The 14604-nt window shown below is 37.8% G+C and overlaps 1 protein-coding gene across 1 annotated transcript in view; it reads left to right on the top strand.

Annotated features, from left to right (window-relative positions):
- The window catches only part of LOC127183542 (vomeronasal type-2 receptor 116-like), a 36718-nt gene extending 22652 nt beyond the window's left edge, over positions 1-14066 (top strand). The window contains exon 6 of the mRNA XM_051139627.1: positions 13159-14066. Coding sequence (XP_050995584.1) covers positions 13159-14066 — 908 coding nt within the window. The remainder of the gene's footprint in view (positions 1-13158) is intronic.
- The last annotated feature ends 538 nt before the right edge of the window (positions 14067-14604 follow it).

The following is a 14604-nucleotide window of genomic DNA, read 5'->3' as shown; positions in this document are numbered from 1 at the left end:
TTTCCTGTACACAATCTTTATACTTTTATGAAGTTCTGCTTGTTAGCCATTGGCATTACTTCCTGAGTAGTTATAGGCCTGGTTTGAAATGTCTATGCATGATTATTTGATTTTCTATTGCCTAGAATATTGGCCAAAAATACTCTTTTTCTAATCTTTTTTTTTTTCTATTCTTTATCTTTATTTTTCTGGTTTGTTGACGTAGTAAAAATGTATTTTTTTTTCACTTTTTTTAAATTAATTTATTCTTGTTACATCTCAATGTTTATCCCATCCCTTGTATCCTCCCATTCCTCCCCCCCCCCATTTTCCCATTATTCCCCTCCCCTATGACTGTTCCTGAGGGGGATTACGTCCCCCTGTATATTCTCATAGGATATCAAGTCTCTTCTTGGCTACTTGCTGTCCTTCCTCTGAGTGCCACCAGGTCTCCCCCTCCAGGGGACATGGTCAAATGTGAGGCACCAGAGTACGTGAGAAAGTCATATCACACTCTCCACTCTGATAATGGGTTAATATCTAGAATATATGAATAACTGAAAAAAGTAAACCAATTAAGCATTGCAGCAAGTTGCAAACCACGAAGTTTCTGAAAAGATGATACAAATTACTTTGGGCATCACAGAAATACAAAGTAAAACTACTTTAAGAAGTCATCTCACCAAGGCATAATGACCAAGATAAAACAACTGCAAGTATAAATGACATGGAATTCCTCTCATATAGGAAAGGAAGAAAATTTATTTACCATAGATGGGAATTAATACTGGTGCAACTATTAAGCACACCAGTAAGAACCTCTTTGCAGTATATACCCAAAGGACATGATATCTTACTAGAGAAATACTTGCTCATTCAACTTTATTGTTGTTATATTCACAATAGATAGAAAATAGGAATGACTTTTCTAGGTTCTTGTCTGCCATCATAACAGAGTAGCAATAATAATGTCAGAGGTTAGTGCTCTCTCATTCGGGTTTGGAGTTGGGGGTTAGATGGGCCAGGCATTGATTATCCTTTTTCTCAGTCTCTACTCCATTTTATCTCTACACTTCTGGTAGGCAGGAGAAATATTGGGTTTATGGTTTTATTTGTGGTTTGGTGTCACTCTTCTTCCAGTGACAGTGCCATTTAGCTACAGAAAGTTGAGACTTCAAGCATTATATCTCCAGCTGCTAGGAAACTCCGCTAGGGTCATAACTGTTGACACACAAGGTGCCCTCAGCATTGATTGCTGTTCACTCTTCCAGTCTTTCCCCTTCCACTTGCAACAGAGACACACCCCAATTCTCCTGTCCACTCCTTTTTCAGGTCACTCTATCCATCTACTTCTGTTGTCTATTTTATTTACCATTCTGGTATTTAAGTAGCTAATGGAAACAGATGCAGAGTAACACAGCCAATCAATAACTGGAGCTCTGGGAGTCTTGTGGAAGAATGGAAGTAAGGATTGAGGGAGCTGAAGGGGGTCAAGGACACCAGAAAAAGATTTTCAGAGTAAATTAACCTGGAACCATGGGGGGGACACTCAGAGACTGAACTACAAATCAAAGAGCATGCATGGGCTGGACCTAGGCGTCCTACATACACATAGAAGATGTGTGGCTTGTTCATTATGTGGTTCCACAAAAAATTGGAGTATGGACTAACTCTGATACCTGCCATTGGTTCCCTTTCACCTACCTATGCTTCTATGTCTGGCCTCAATGATAAAGGATGCCCTTTAGATCTGCTGCAACCTGATGTGCCAGTGTGAGTTGATATCCCTGGAGGCCTCCTAGTCTAATAGAAGGGTAGGGGAGAATGGACAGAGGTTTCGTGAGGCTGAAACTGGGAGAAGAGGAGGTAGCAGGCTCCAATCGGGGTGCAAAGTGACTAAATAAATAATCTAATAAAAATAAAATAGGAATAGCTTAGATATACTTCAACTAGTAAATGGAGAGTGAAAATGGGATGCGTTTACATAATGAAAAGTTATTCACCTCTTAAGAAAAATGAAGTTATGTTGCTTAAAGGAGTGGATGATACTGGGAGAAGTCATCCTAAGTGAGGTTTCAGAGACCCATAAAATTGACACCACACATGCTTTCTTATATGTGGGTGGTAGCTTTTAAGCTTTAGGTGTGTTTTTCATTTGAAATAATCACGGAGGCTGGGAAAATATTAAGGACGGGATCTACAAAGTAATGGAAAATTGAATGTAGCTCTTTAAATAGAGAAGGGGAAATTGAATAGGCTATAACAAAGTGGGTGGGAAATGGGAGGAGAAATAAAAGGAAAGACAACACAGACATAAAGCCTTTTGAAAAACATATATTGAAACCAGTAGAACTTCCTAAATTATATACTTTTTAAAATAAATAAAAACATCTCTCAGTCCTCATCAAGTAAGCTTTTCCCTGCAGTTTAAGATACATAAATGAGACCCATATCTGGCCATTGCTCAGGGAGGTGAGAGCCTAGCCTGGTGCTGCACCCTAAATAGAATGTCTATGTCACACTTCTATCTTGAAGCTTCAGGGTTCTTCATGGAAGTGGGGGTGGGAAGATTGAAAGATGGATATTTTCAAGGAAACAATGTTCTTTAGGAGCAATAGAACCAGCACAAATATGAACACAAACTCAAGCCAGGCAAAATAAAAGCATGACTATGAGAAGAGCAGTAGATACACACCCTACCCTTATTCAAGAAGTTAACTGATATTTGCTACCTACTAGTGAAACCAGAATCAGTTTTTTAAATTGTGTGATTTGAAGAGCATCCACATAATTCTACAGAATGTTCCATAACCAGGAGTAGTGGACACAAAATGAAATTGTTAGGGACAGAGCCACAGGGGGAAAGATATTTGGAGGGATGGAAGGAGGAAGGGAGGGAGAGAGGAAGAGAGGGACATAGGAAAGAAGAGCAGGAGTATTGGGTGGGTTAGATAGAGAGATAAGGGGGAATCTAAGAGGACTTGAGGAGTGAGAGTGGATGTGATCAAAATACATTACATAAAATTCTCGAAATGTAACAAAACTTTTTAGAATAGAAGAAAACCTGAAAATCACAATCCTTTATTACATGTCTAACAAATTTTTTATCTTGCAAATGCTGGCTATACCACCTAAAGCCTTAGTGTAACTTAGGCAGTGAATTTGGCTTTTGATGCTTGGTCAATATGATGGCTAAAGGAGTTTATCACCTGGACACATTTGGTAAGAGGGCACTCTATTTGAGAAATTGCCTCCATCAGCTGGCCAGTATTTGTTTCTGAAGGATCATATGGCTGGACAATTTATATAGGAACTCAGTCGTCAGAGGTGGTCCTAGGCTACATAAGAAAGTTAACTGAACAAGACAGAGAAATGAAGCCAATAGGAAGCCTCCCTCACATTCTATGCCTCAATGCTGCTTTACATTCCTTAGAGGTTGAATTATAACTCATAAGCAAAATAAACTATTTCTTCAAATATTTAAAATAAAATGACATTGTTTCTTTAATTGATATAAATGAAAATTCTAAATAAATACTCTATTAGTAATTAATATTAGTTATGTCTCACTATAAAAATAATGAACAAAATTTCCATTTATATTTGTCATGTTGTATTTTAAAAATAAGCTATATACAGTTTGGATATGGTTATGAGATAACTATAATTTTAATAATATTTTTGAAATAGTTTTGCCAAAAATTACACAAAATCACTTGGAAAGTTAAAACACTATGCAGGAAAAAGTTGAAGTATATGTAACATATATTTACATATAGTATATATTTGTACTTTATTTTCTGGTTTTATATATATTCAGAAAGTCTCTCAACTGATGGCTACGGAGATTTTTTTTGGTTGATTGTATTGACTATTCATTTACAATAGAGATCATAGCTGACTGTAACACCATCCCAAGGTGATGTATTATACTCTTTGGAATCTAATGTCATGGGTCTTATATGTGGCACGCAGACATACATACAGACAAAATACTACCATATATGACAATGATTAACAAAATTTAAAATGAAGATAGATATAGTGGAATTTTAAAAAATTATTTTCAGATTTAAATGTAATTACAACATTTCACTTCCATTTTCTCATTTTAAGCATATCATATATGCCTCAGTACTCTTCTTCTAGTTCGTGGTCTCATTTTTCACTAATTGTTTACTGCTTGCATAAATGTATATGTATATCCAAACAAATTTCTGATTTTACCTTGCTCATTCCACAAAAGGTTAATTGTATGTATGTTTTCAGGGCTAACAATTTGTCAACGGACAACTAATTGGTGTGCTCTTCCCTGGAGAGGACTACGTAAATAGTTTAATGAAATATTCTCACATGGTATGGTAGTGGTCCATTCAAGAGTCAAGGATCACCTAATAAAAACACGAATACTAGACATGGGAAGCCTTCTTTTGACTTGTTTGTCAGGGCTGCCCAAAGAACAATCAAACTATACAGCTTTTATTGTTGTCCCTTGTTTTCCCCAAAAGGTGGAAGGTAAGCCACTATTGGCAAAAGTACCATGTACTTCAGAAACAGTTCCAAGGCACAGCTGATCTGCAACTGACCTAAGTGCTGTGTCACAAAAGACTAGATTTCATAGAACCAGAAGGCATCATGGAAATTTCCACTGGAATAAGTCAATCAATAGCCCCACCCAGTAATGATATGTATGAAAACCATTATTTACCAACATGGTATGATAACCGTAAGAGTGTAGTAATAGTACACATGTCTTGGTGGATATCACCATCTTCCTATCTGAACTGAATATCTGCTCTACAAGATACATATACCTGGTATCTGAAATATAACTTACTACTCACTAGTAGTAAAGCTTTATTTATTAGATAAGAATCTGCAACCTCTAATTTAATAAACCAATATGTTTTCTAAAAACAACCTGTAACATTTGTACAATACACACATACAGCTGGATTTTCACCCCTCATTAAGGAAAATGCACTTGCCAACACATAGATTCCATTGTAGAAAATCACAACCAATGAAAACACACAGTTGTGGAACCCAATCTCGATGGTAGATATGTCTACACACATGCTAAAACTTGAGGCTCAGGGAACACTGAGAAAGAGAAAGAAGAAAGATTTCTAGTGCCAGAGGACAAAAAAGTATGCGGTGACATAGAAGTTCCCAGAGTATCAGAAGCTATACCCATCATGGACACCCAAATGTAAACTAAAATGAGATAACACGAATATATTTAAGAGAATGGGAGACTCACCGTGAGAACTCAGCCCTACCCAAAGAAAGGTTGCCAAATGTGAAAATTGGATCCAAGAAAAAAATAGAAAAGATGGCCAAGCTTTATCTACAGTTTCTATGTAACTAAAATTTTAAAAAATTAGCATTTTCTGTGATGAAAATTAAAACTTACATGTAGGAAGATCAAACTTCCAAAGAAAATTATAGTTTATATCACTTGTATTTTTTGATAGCTTGCAAATCCTAATGCTTGCAGTTTGGATAAATACATGTTATACAATGAAGCAAGAATGGTATAGACTTAACAGGTCTTATGTAGTTGCAATACAAATGTAGTTTTTATTCTCCAAAAGTTGATGTTACATTAATTCTTACACAAAAGGTGACACTTTAATTAGCTTTTCACTACTTTTATAAAGACCTTTGACCAAGAGCAACTTTGGAGATAAAGTTTAAAATCTATCATGAAGGGAGTTCGAGAAGAACCTCAAGACAGAAACTTGAATGCTGAAACTGAAAAAAAGACCATGGAGTAGCTTATTATTTTGCTTACCAAAGCTCATGTAACCTACTATGTTAATACTATTTAAGAATTACTTCCCAAGTTGGCTCTGCTCACCAATGGCTAGATCTTGTGTGTGTGTGTGTGTGTGTGTGTGTGTGTGTGTGTGTGTGCGTTTTACTTTTTTATTTTAAAAATACATTTTATTAATTTATTCATATTACATTTCAATTGTTATCCCATCCCTTGTATCCTCCCATTCCTCCCTCCCATTTGCTGCTTACTGCCCTCACCTATGACTGTGACTGAGGTGGAATTCCTCCCCCTCTATATGCTCATAGGGTATCAAGTCTCTTCTTGGTAGGCTGCTATCTTTCCTCTGAGGGCCACCAGGCCTCTCCAACCAGGGGATGTGGTCAAATACGGGGTATCAGAGTTCATGTGAAAGTCAGACCCCACTCTCCACTCTCAAGTGGGAAGGATGTCCTGTCCATTGGGTAGATCTGGGTAGGGGTTCGAAGTTTACTGCACATATTGTCCTTGGCTGGTGCCATAGTTTGAGCAGGGCTCCTGGGCCAAGATCTGTCCATCATAATGTTCTTCTTGTAGGTTCCTAGGAACCGCTGGATCCTTCTATTTCCCCATTCTCCCATGCTTCTCTCACCTAGAGTCCCAATAGGATGTCCTCCCCTCTGTTCCACTTTCCTGGTAAGTGAAGATTTTCATAAGACATGCCCCTTGGGCTAGTGTCCGGAAATAAGTGAGTATATACAGTTTGACTGTTTCTGCTCCTGGGTTAACTCACTCATTAAGATAATTTCTAATTCAATCCATTTGTCCACAAATTTCCAGAATTCCTTGTTTTTAATAGCTGAGTAATATTCCATAGTGCAAATGTATCACAGTTTCTTTATCCGTTTTTCTACTGAGGGACACTCAGGCTATTTCCATGTTCTGGCTATTATGAATAAGGCTGCTATGAACATGGTTGAGCAAATTTTCTTGGGAGCATCTTCTGGGTATATTCCAAGGAGTGGAATAGCTTGGTCTTGAGGAAGCCTTATTCCCAGTTTTCTGAGATAGTGCCAGATAGATTTCCAAAGTGGCTGTACTACTTTGCATTCCCACCAGCAATGAAAGAGTGTTCCTCTTTCTCCATGTCCTTGCCAGCATGTGGTGTCACTTGATTTTTTGATCTTAGCCATTCTGATGGGTGTAAGATGGAAACTCAGAGTTGTTTTGATTTGCATTTCCCTGATGACTAAGGAGGTTAATCATTTCTTTAAGTGTTTCTCAGGCGTTCACTATTCCTCTGTTGAGAATTCTCTGTTTAGTTCTGAACGCCATTTCTAAATTGGATTATTTGGTTTGGTGGAGTTTAATTTCTTGAGTTCTTTATATATTTTGGATATTAGACCTTTGTCAAATGTAGGGTTGGTGAAGAGCTTTTCCCAGTCTGTAGGCTGTTGCTTTGTTCTCTTGACAGTGTCTCTTGCCTTACAGAAGCTTCTCAGCCTCATGAGGTCCCATTTATTGATTGTTGCAGTTAAGGCTTGGGCCTTTGGTGTTCTGTTAAGGAAGTTGTCTCCTGTGCCAATGTGTTCATGGCTCTTCCCCACTTTTTCCCACTGATATAATGCCTCTGGTTTTATATTGATGTCTTTAATCCACTTGAACTTGAGTTATGTGCATGGTGAAAATAGGGCTCTAATTGCATTTTCCTACATGTAGACATCCAGTTAGACCAGCCCCATTTGTTGAAAATGCTATCCTTTTTCCATTGAATAGATTTGGCTTCTTTCTCAAAAATCAAGTGACCCCATGTGTGTGGATTCATATCTGGGTTTTTGATCGATTCCACTGATCAACCAGCCTATTGCTGTGCCAGTACCATGCTGTTTTAATTATTGTTTCTTTATAGTACAGCTTGAGATCACCTATAAAGATACCTCTGGAGGAACTTTTATTGTACAAGATTGTTTTAGCTGTTCTGGGTTTTTTGTTTTTCCATATGAAGTTCAGAATTGAACATTCAGTGTCTTTAAAAAATTGTGTAGGTATCTTGATAGGGATTGCACTGAATCTGTAAATTGCCTTTGGTAAGAGGGCAATTTTTACTATGTTCATTCTCCCGATCCATGAGCAAGAAAGACCATTCCATCTTCTTATGTCATCTTCAATCTCTTTCTTTAGAGTTTTAAAAGTTTTTCAAACAAGTCCTTCACTTCCTTGGTTAGAGTAACTCCTAAATATTTTATATTGCTTGTGGCTAATGTGAAGGGTGTAGTTTTCCTAATTTCTTCCTCTGCATGTTTATCATTTGCGTATCAGCTGTAGGAGTTCTCTTGTGGAATTTTGGGGGTCACTTTGTACACTATCATATCATATGCAAATAGAGATAATTTGACTTCCTCCTTTCCCATTTCGATCCCCTTGATCTCCTTTTGTTGTCTTATTGCTCTGGCTAGAACTTCCAGTACTATTTTGAAGAGATATAGAGAAAGTGGGCAGCCTTGCCTTGTTCCCGATTTTAGAGGAATTTTTTTGGGTATCTCACCATTTAATTTGATTTTGGCTGTTGGCTTGCTATATATAGCCATTATTATGTTCAGGTATGTGCCTTGTATCCCTGATCTCTCCAAAACTTTAAACATGAATGGATGTTGGATTTTATCAAATTCTTTCTCTGCATCTAAGGAGATGATCATGTGGTTTTTCTCTTTCTGTTTCTGTATATGGTGGATTACATTGACGGATTTCCATATATTAAACCATCCCTACATGCCTGGAATGAAGCCTACTTGGTCATGGTGCATGATATCTTTGATTTGTCCTTGTATTCATTTTACAAGTATTTTATTGAATATTTTTTGCATCAATGTTCATAAGAGAAATTAGTCTGAAATTCTCTTTCTTTGTTGGGTCTTTGTGAGGGTTAGGTATCAATGTGACTATGGCCCCATAGAATGAATTTGGTAATCCTCCATCCATTTCTATCTTTTGGAGTAGCTTTAAAAGTATTGGTATTAGCACATCCTTGAAGGTTTGGTAGAATTCTGCACTGAACCATCTGACCCTGGGCTTTTTTCAGTTGGGAGACGATCAAAGATTGCTTTTATTTCTGTAGGGGAAATGGGACTATTTAACTTGTTTATCTGTTCTTCACTCAATTTTGGCATGTGAAATTGATCAAGAAAATCATCCATTTCCCTTAGATTTTCAAGTTGTGTGGCATATATGCCTTTGAAGTAGGATTTTATGATTCTTTGTATTTCTTCAGTGTCTGTTGTTTTGTTTTCCTTTTCATTTCTGCTTTTGTTGATTTGGATATTGTCTCTCTGCCTTTTAGTTAGTTTGGCTAATGGTTTGTCTATGTTGTAGATTTTCTCAGAGAACCAACTCCTGGTTTTGTTGATTCTTTGAATTGTTGTCTTTGTTTCTAATTCATTGATTTCAGCCCTGAGTTTGATTATTTCCAGACATCTACTTCTCTTGGGTGTTTCTGCTTCTTTTTTTTTTTCTCTAGGTTTTCCAGCTGTGTCATTAAGTTGCTTATGTGGGATGTTTCCAATTTCTTTACAAAGGTAGTTAATGCTATGACTTTTCCTCTTAGCACTGCTTTCAATGTTTTCCACAAATTTGAGTATGCTGTTCCTTCATTTTCATTGAATTTCATGAAGTCCTTAATTTAATCCTTTATTTCTTCCCTGACCCAGGTGTCACTAAGTAGAGAGTTGTTTAATTTCCGTGTATGTGTAGGCTTTTTGTTATTGCTGTTGTTGTTGATGTGCAGACTAAGACCGTGGTGATCTGACAAGATACATGATATTATTTCAATCCTCTTGTATCTTTTGAGGCTTGCTTTGTGACCTATTATGTGATCAATTTTGGGGAAGGTTCGATGGATTGCAGAGAAGAAGGTATATTCCTTTTTCTTTGGGTGAAAGGTTCTGTAAATATATGTTAGATCCATGTGATTCATGACATTGGTTAATGATGTTATTCCTCTGCTTAGTTTCTGTTTCAATGTCCTATCCTTCAGTGAGAGTGAGGTGTTGAAGTTTCCCACTATTATTTTGTGGGGGTCGATGTGTGGTTTAAGCTTCATTAATAGATCTTTTACAAATGTGGGTGCCTTTTTATTGGGAGCATAGGTGTTCAAAATTGTGATGTTCTCTTAGTTGACTTTAACTTTGATGAGTATGAAGTGTCCTTCTTTATCTCTTTTGATTAATTTTTGTTGAATGTCTATTTTGTTAGATATTAAAATGGCTATGCCTTCTTGCTTCTTGTGACCATTTTTTGGAATATTTTTTCCAGCATTTTCCCCTTTGGTAATATCTATCTTTATGGATGACATGTGTATCTTGAAGGCAGAAGTATGTTGGATTTTGTTTATGCATCCATTCAGTTAGTCTGTGTCTTTTATTGGAGAATTGAGACTATTGATGTTGAGAGATATTAATGACCACTGACTGTTAAAAGTCTTAATTTTGATTTTGGTTCCAGTACAGCGTTTGTGTGGTTGTGTTTTTACAGTGGTGTAGTTACCTATTTCCTGTGTAGTTTTCATTGTAGCTTGTCCATTTGGGGTGGAGTTTTCCTTCTAGTACCATCTGTAAAGCTGGATTTGTGGATAGGTACTGTTTAAATGTGTTTGTGTAATGGAATATTTTGTTTTCTCCTTCAATGGTTATTGATAGTCTTGCTGGGTAAAGTAGTCTGTCCAGGCACCTGTGATCGCTTAGGATTTTCAGAATTTCTGTCCAGGCCCTTTTGGCTTTGATGGTCTCTGCTGAGACGTCAGGTGTAATTCTGACAGGTTTGCCTTTAAATGTTATTTGGCCCTTTTCCCTTGCAGCTTCTAATATTTTTCTTGGTTCTGTATAATATTTGTTTTGATTATTATGTGATGGGAAGTTTTTCATTTCTTGTCTATTTTATTTGTTGTTCTGTAGGCCTCTTGTATGTTTATAGGCATCTCTTTCTTTAGCTTTGGGAAGTTTTCTTCTATGGTTTTGTTGAGAATATTTTCTGGGCCTTGGAGTCTGGCATCTTCTCTTTCCTCAATGCCTATTATCCTCATATTTCTTCTTTTCATGGTGTCCTTGATTTCTTGGGTGTTTTGTGTCAGGATTTTTCCAGATTTAGCATTTTCTTTAATGGTTGCTTCAAGATCTATGACTGTATCTTCTAGACCTGAGATTCGTTCCTCCATCTATTGGATTCTCTTGGACAGGCTCACCTCTGTGTTGTTCACCTTCCTCTCTGAGCTCTCATGTTCCAATTTCTCTTCTGTCTGTTTTTATCATTGAATCCATTTTCAACTTCAGATCTTGAACTTTTTTACTGATTTTTTTCACCTGATTTTTTTGTAGATTCCTGAGTTTCTTCCATTGCCTCTTTATAGACCTTTAGTGCTTGAACAGTTTTATTGATTTCCTTCATCTTGTTGTTTGCATTTTCCTGAATTTTTCCCAGTGCCTCTCTATAGACCTCTTTTATGTCTTCCACCTGTTTTGCTGCATCTTCCTGCATTTGATTATGAATTTTATTTGTTTCCTCCACTATCATCTTCATTTTATAAGTATTTGAGGTCATTTTCTAGTAATTCTGTTGTGTTTGAATTCTCTGGGTAGAATAGCTGGGATCTGGAGGAGCCTTTTTTTTTTTTTTTTTTTTTTTTTTTTTTTTTTTTTTTTTTTTTGCGTATGAGTTTATACTGTCCTTTAGTCATTTTGCCATCTCTGTTTTGGGAGATAGCTTCCAGAGTTGGGTAGAGGGAGTCTGAGAATAGATTCTTATTATTTCCCTAGGCTGGAAGCTAGGGGTCTCTCACAGCCAGTGATGCCCAGCTCCCTTGTACTGTTGGTCCTTCATTCGTCCTGGGTGTCCAAATGTGTGCTGTGCAAGGCCAAAGTGTTCACAGCCTTCTGTGTCCCCTTACAGGTTGGGTGGAGGGGGTCTGATGGACACTCTACTCTCTGTCTCCTCAAGATATCCTTAGCCCTGGAGCTTTGATCCTTCACTGGTCTGTGATTTACGGTAGAGTTTTGGCACCCAAACCTCTTGCAGAGTCGAGGTTAATGTCACAGGGCCCAAACCGGACACACACTGAGTCCAGTTCATGTCTCTGAACCCACTGGTCTTGTATCCTAAACCATACACTTAGTCAAGTTAATGCTGAGCCCAACCAAGGTCACTGGCCCAGACCACACACTGAACATGCTGAGTTCAGCTAGAGTCTCAGGGCATGGGACTGTTTGCCTAGCTCAGCTAGAACCTCTGGGCCCAAACTGCCTGCCAAGTTCAGCCAGGGACTCTGGGCCAAAACTGCATGCTGTGCTCAGCTATAGTCTCAGGGCTCGAACCACTCACCAAGTTTAGCTAGGTTCTCTGTGCCCAAAGTGCCCATCAAGTTCATCCATGGACGCTGGGCCTAAACCACATGCCAAATTCAGCTAGGGTCGCAGGGCCCAAATCTTGCACGGAATTCCCTCTTCTGCAGCAATTGCCACAGGTCACCACACTGATCTCCTCTGCCAGAGGGTTCCGCAGCTGCAAATTTCAGCTGCCACTGCTGTTACTCTGGTCAGAGGACATCTGCTCTCCTCCTGTGTGCATGGGTACACAAGTGTTCTATATTTTGGTTTTTTCAAACTGTGTAGTACCCCTGCTATAGTGGGACAGGGAGCTTGGTGTTCCTGGTTAAGATTTCTGTGCATTCCCTGAATCATTTACTGAAGCTTCTGAACATGGTCCACGCTGCTTGCCACCATCTTGGATCTCCCTAGATCTTCTTACAATAATCATTATTTAAGAAAATGCCCCATAGACTTGCCTATTGGACAGTCTCACAGAGGTCTTTTGTCACTTGGTATTCCCTTTTCAAAGATGATATTAGTTTGTGTTAAGTTGAAAAACAAAATAATAAAGAGATAATGTTTTTTAAGCATAATCTTAGATGACTGTGAAATGGAGGTGCATTTGCACTCATTGGTGAGAGTCAAACAATTCTTAACATATTTTGTAGGCTTTAGTTTATCTCTTTGGTCATATGAAGAAAAGTAATAGTGTCCAACAGACACAAAACCTGCTGTTTCTAAGAAACTATGAGCATTCAATTTTCCAGAATTAAGAGTTTTAAATGTTTGCTTTTGTGAAACTTCCCAACTAACTTATGATAGCATACAAAATATACAATGAGAATTGATATATTGTGTTAATTTGGAGATGAGAAAAGGTGTTCAATGAATACACAGAGCACATGAAAATTATTCATGTATTCATTTGTCGCTATACAAAGTATGTAGTATTAACTTACATAAACATCAAAGCTCAATTTTCCTAATGAGCTACTTTGGGTGTGGCAGTGTAGCACATAAGAGACAACAAAAGAAGTTATGCTGATACCATGCTACATTTCTTGCCAGATGTGGATCAGTGTGTGAAGTGTCCAGATGACCAGTATCCCAACACAGAGCAAACCCACTGCCTCCAAAAAGATGTGACATTTCTGGCTTATGAAAGTCCCTTGGGGATGACATTGGCTACTCTGGCTTTGTGGTTTTCTTCACTCACCACACTTGTTCTTGTGGTTTTTGTGAAGCACCGAAAGACTCCAGTTGTGAAGGCTAATAACAGTACTCTCAGCTATATCCTGCTCATCTCCCTCAATTTCTGTTTCCTTTGCTCCTTGCTATTCATTGGTCATCCAAACTCAGCCAGCTGCATCCTGCAACAGACTGTATTTGGAGTTGTTTTCACAGTGGCAGTATCTACTATCTTGGCCAAAACCACTACAGTGGTCTTGGCTTTCAAGTCTACAGCTCCAGGAAGAAGGATGAGAAGGGCACTTATATCAGGAACACCCAAATTTATCATTCCCATTTGTACACTCATACAATTTATCATCTGTGGAGTCTGGCTGGGAACATCTCCTCCCTTTGTTGAAACAGATGCACACACTGAACATGGTCAGATCATCATTGTGTGCAATAAGGGCTCAGTCACAGCCTTCTATTGTGTCTTGGGATACCTGGGGGCTCTGTCAGTTGGAAGCTTCACTGTAGCTTTTTTGGCCAGGAATCTGCCTGACACCTTCAATGAAGCCAAGTTCCTGACATTCAGCATGCTGGTGTTCTGCAGTGTTTGGATCACTTTCCTCCCTGTCTACCACAGTACTAAGGGGAAGGTCATGGTGGTTGTGGAGGTATTCTCCATCTTAGCATCCAGTGCAGGGCTGCTAAGTTGTATCTTTATCCCCAAGTGTTATATTATTCTTATGAGACCTCATAAGAACTCATTGAAAGCCATAAGAAATAGAGATAGATGGAAATAAGCTTTCTTGAGAATAACTCATGTTACATTTTTGGGTTTCAAATGTGTCAATAGAAGTTCTCAGATGAAATTGTTATACAACATAATATATCCCACTATTCAGATTATTTAGATATTTGGTGTTGTAAGATTGAAATGTTGTGTCCAAGACCAAATTGTTGCAAGATATCTTATCGTTCTTGTCAACCAGCTATAATTTGTCTCATTATGTGACTTCCAGATAAATACATTTACAATGTACAAAATGATCTTACCTTTCATGAAACCAATCATCAAGATGGTATAAGATACTGTCCCACATAATCATAGCCTAGAACTACCAGGTTAGCTGTAATTTGACCACATGAAGTTTAGAGGAATTTATTCTAACAATGTCTTGAATTTTGGATTAATGTTTATTTTACTATAAAAAAAAATACATGAAAACCTCTTCAGATTGGAACATGGTATATGACATAACCTGTGCATTTTGGTCATGGTCACTTATATTTGGCCACATCATCAAATCTCATAACACTCAATATAAAGGGTATTCGCTT

Source organism: Acomys russatus, chromosome 31 (genome assembly GCF_903995435.1).
Source record: "Acomys russatus chromosome 31, mAcoRus1.1, whole genome shotgun sequence".
NCBI classification, from domain to species: domain Eukaryota; kingdom Metazoa; phylum Chordata; class Mammalia; order Rodentia; family Muridae; genus Acomys; species Acomys russatus.
This window is presented reverse-complemented; position numbering and strand designations above follow the sequence as displayed.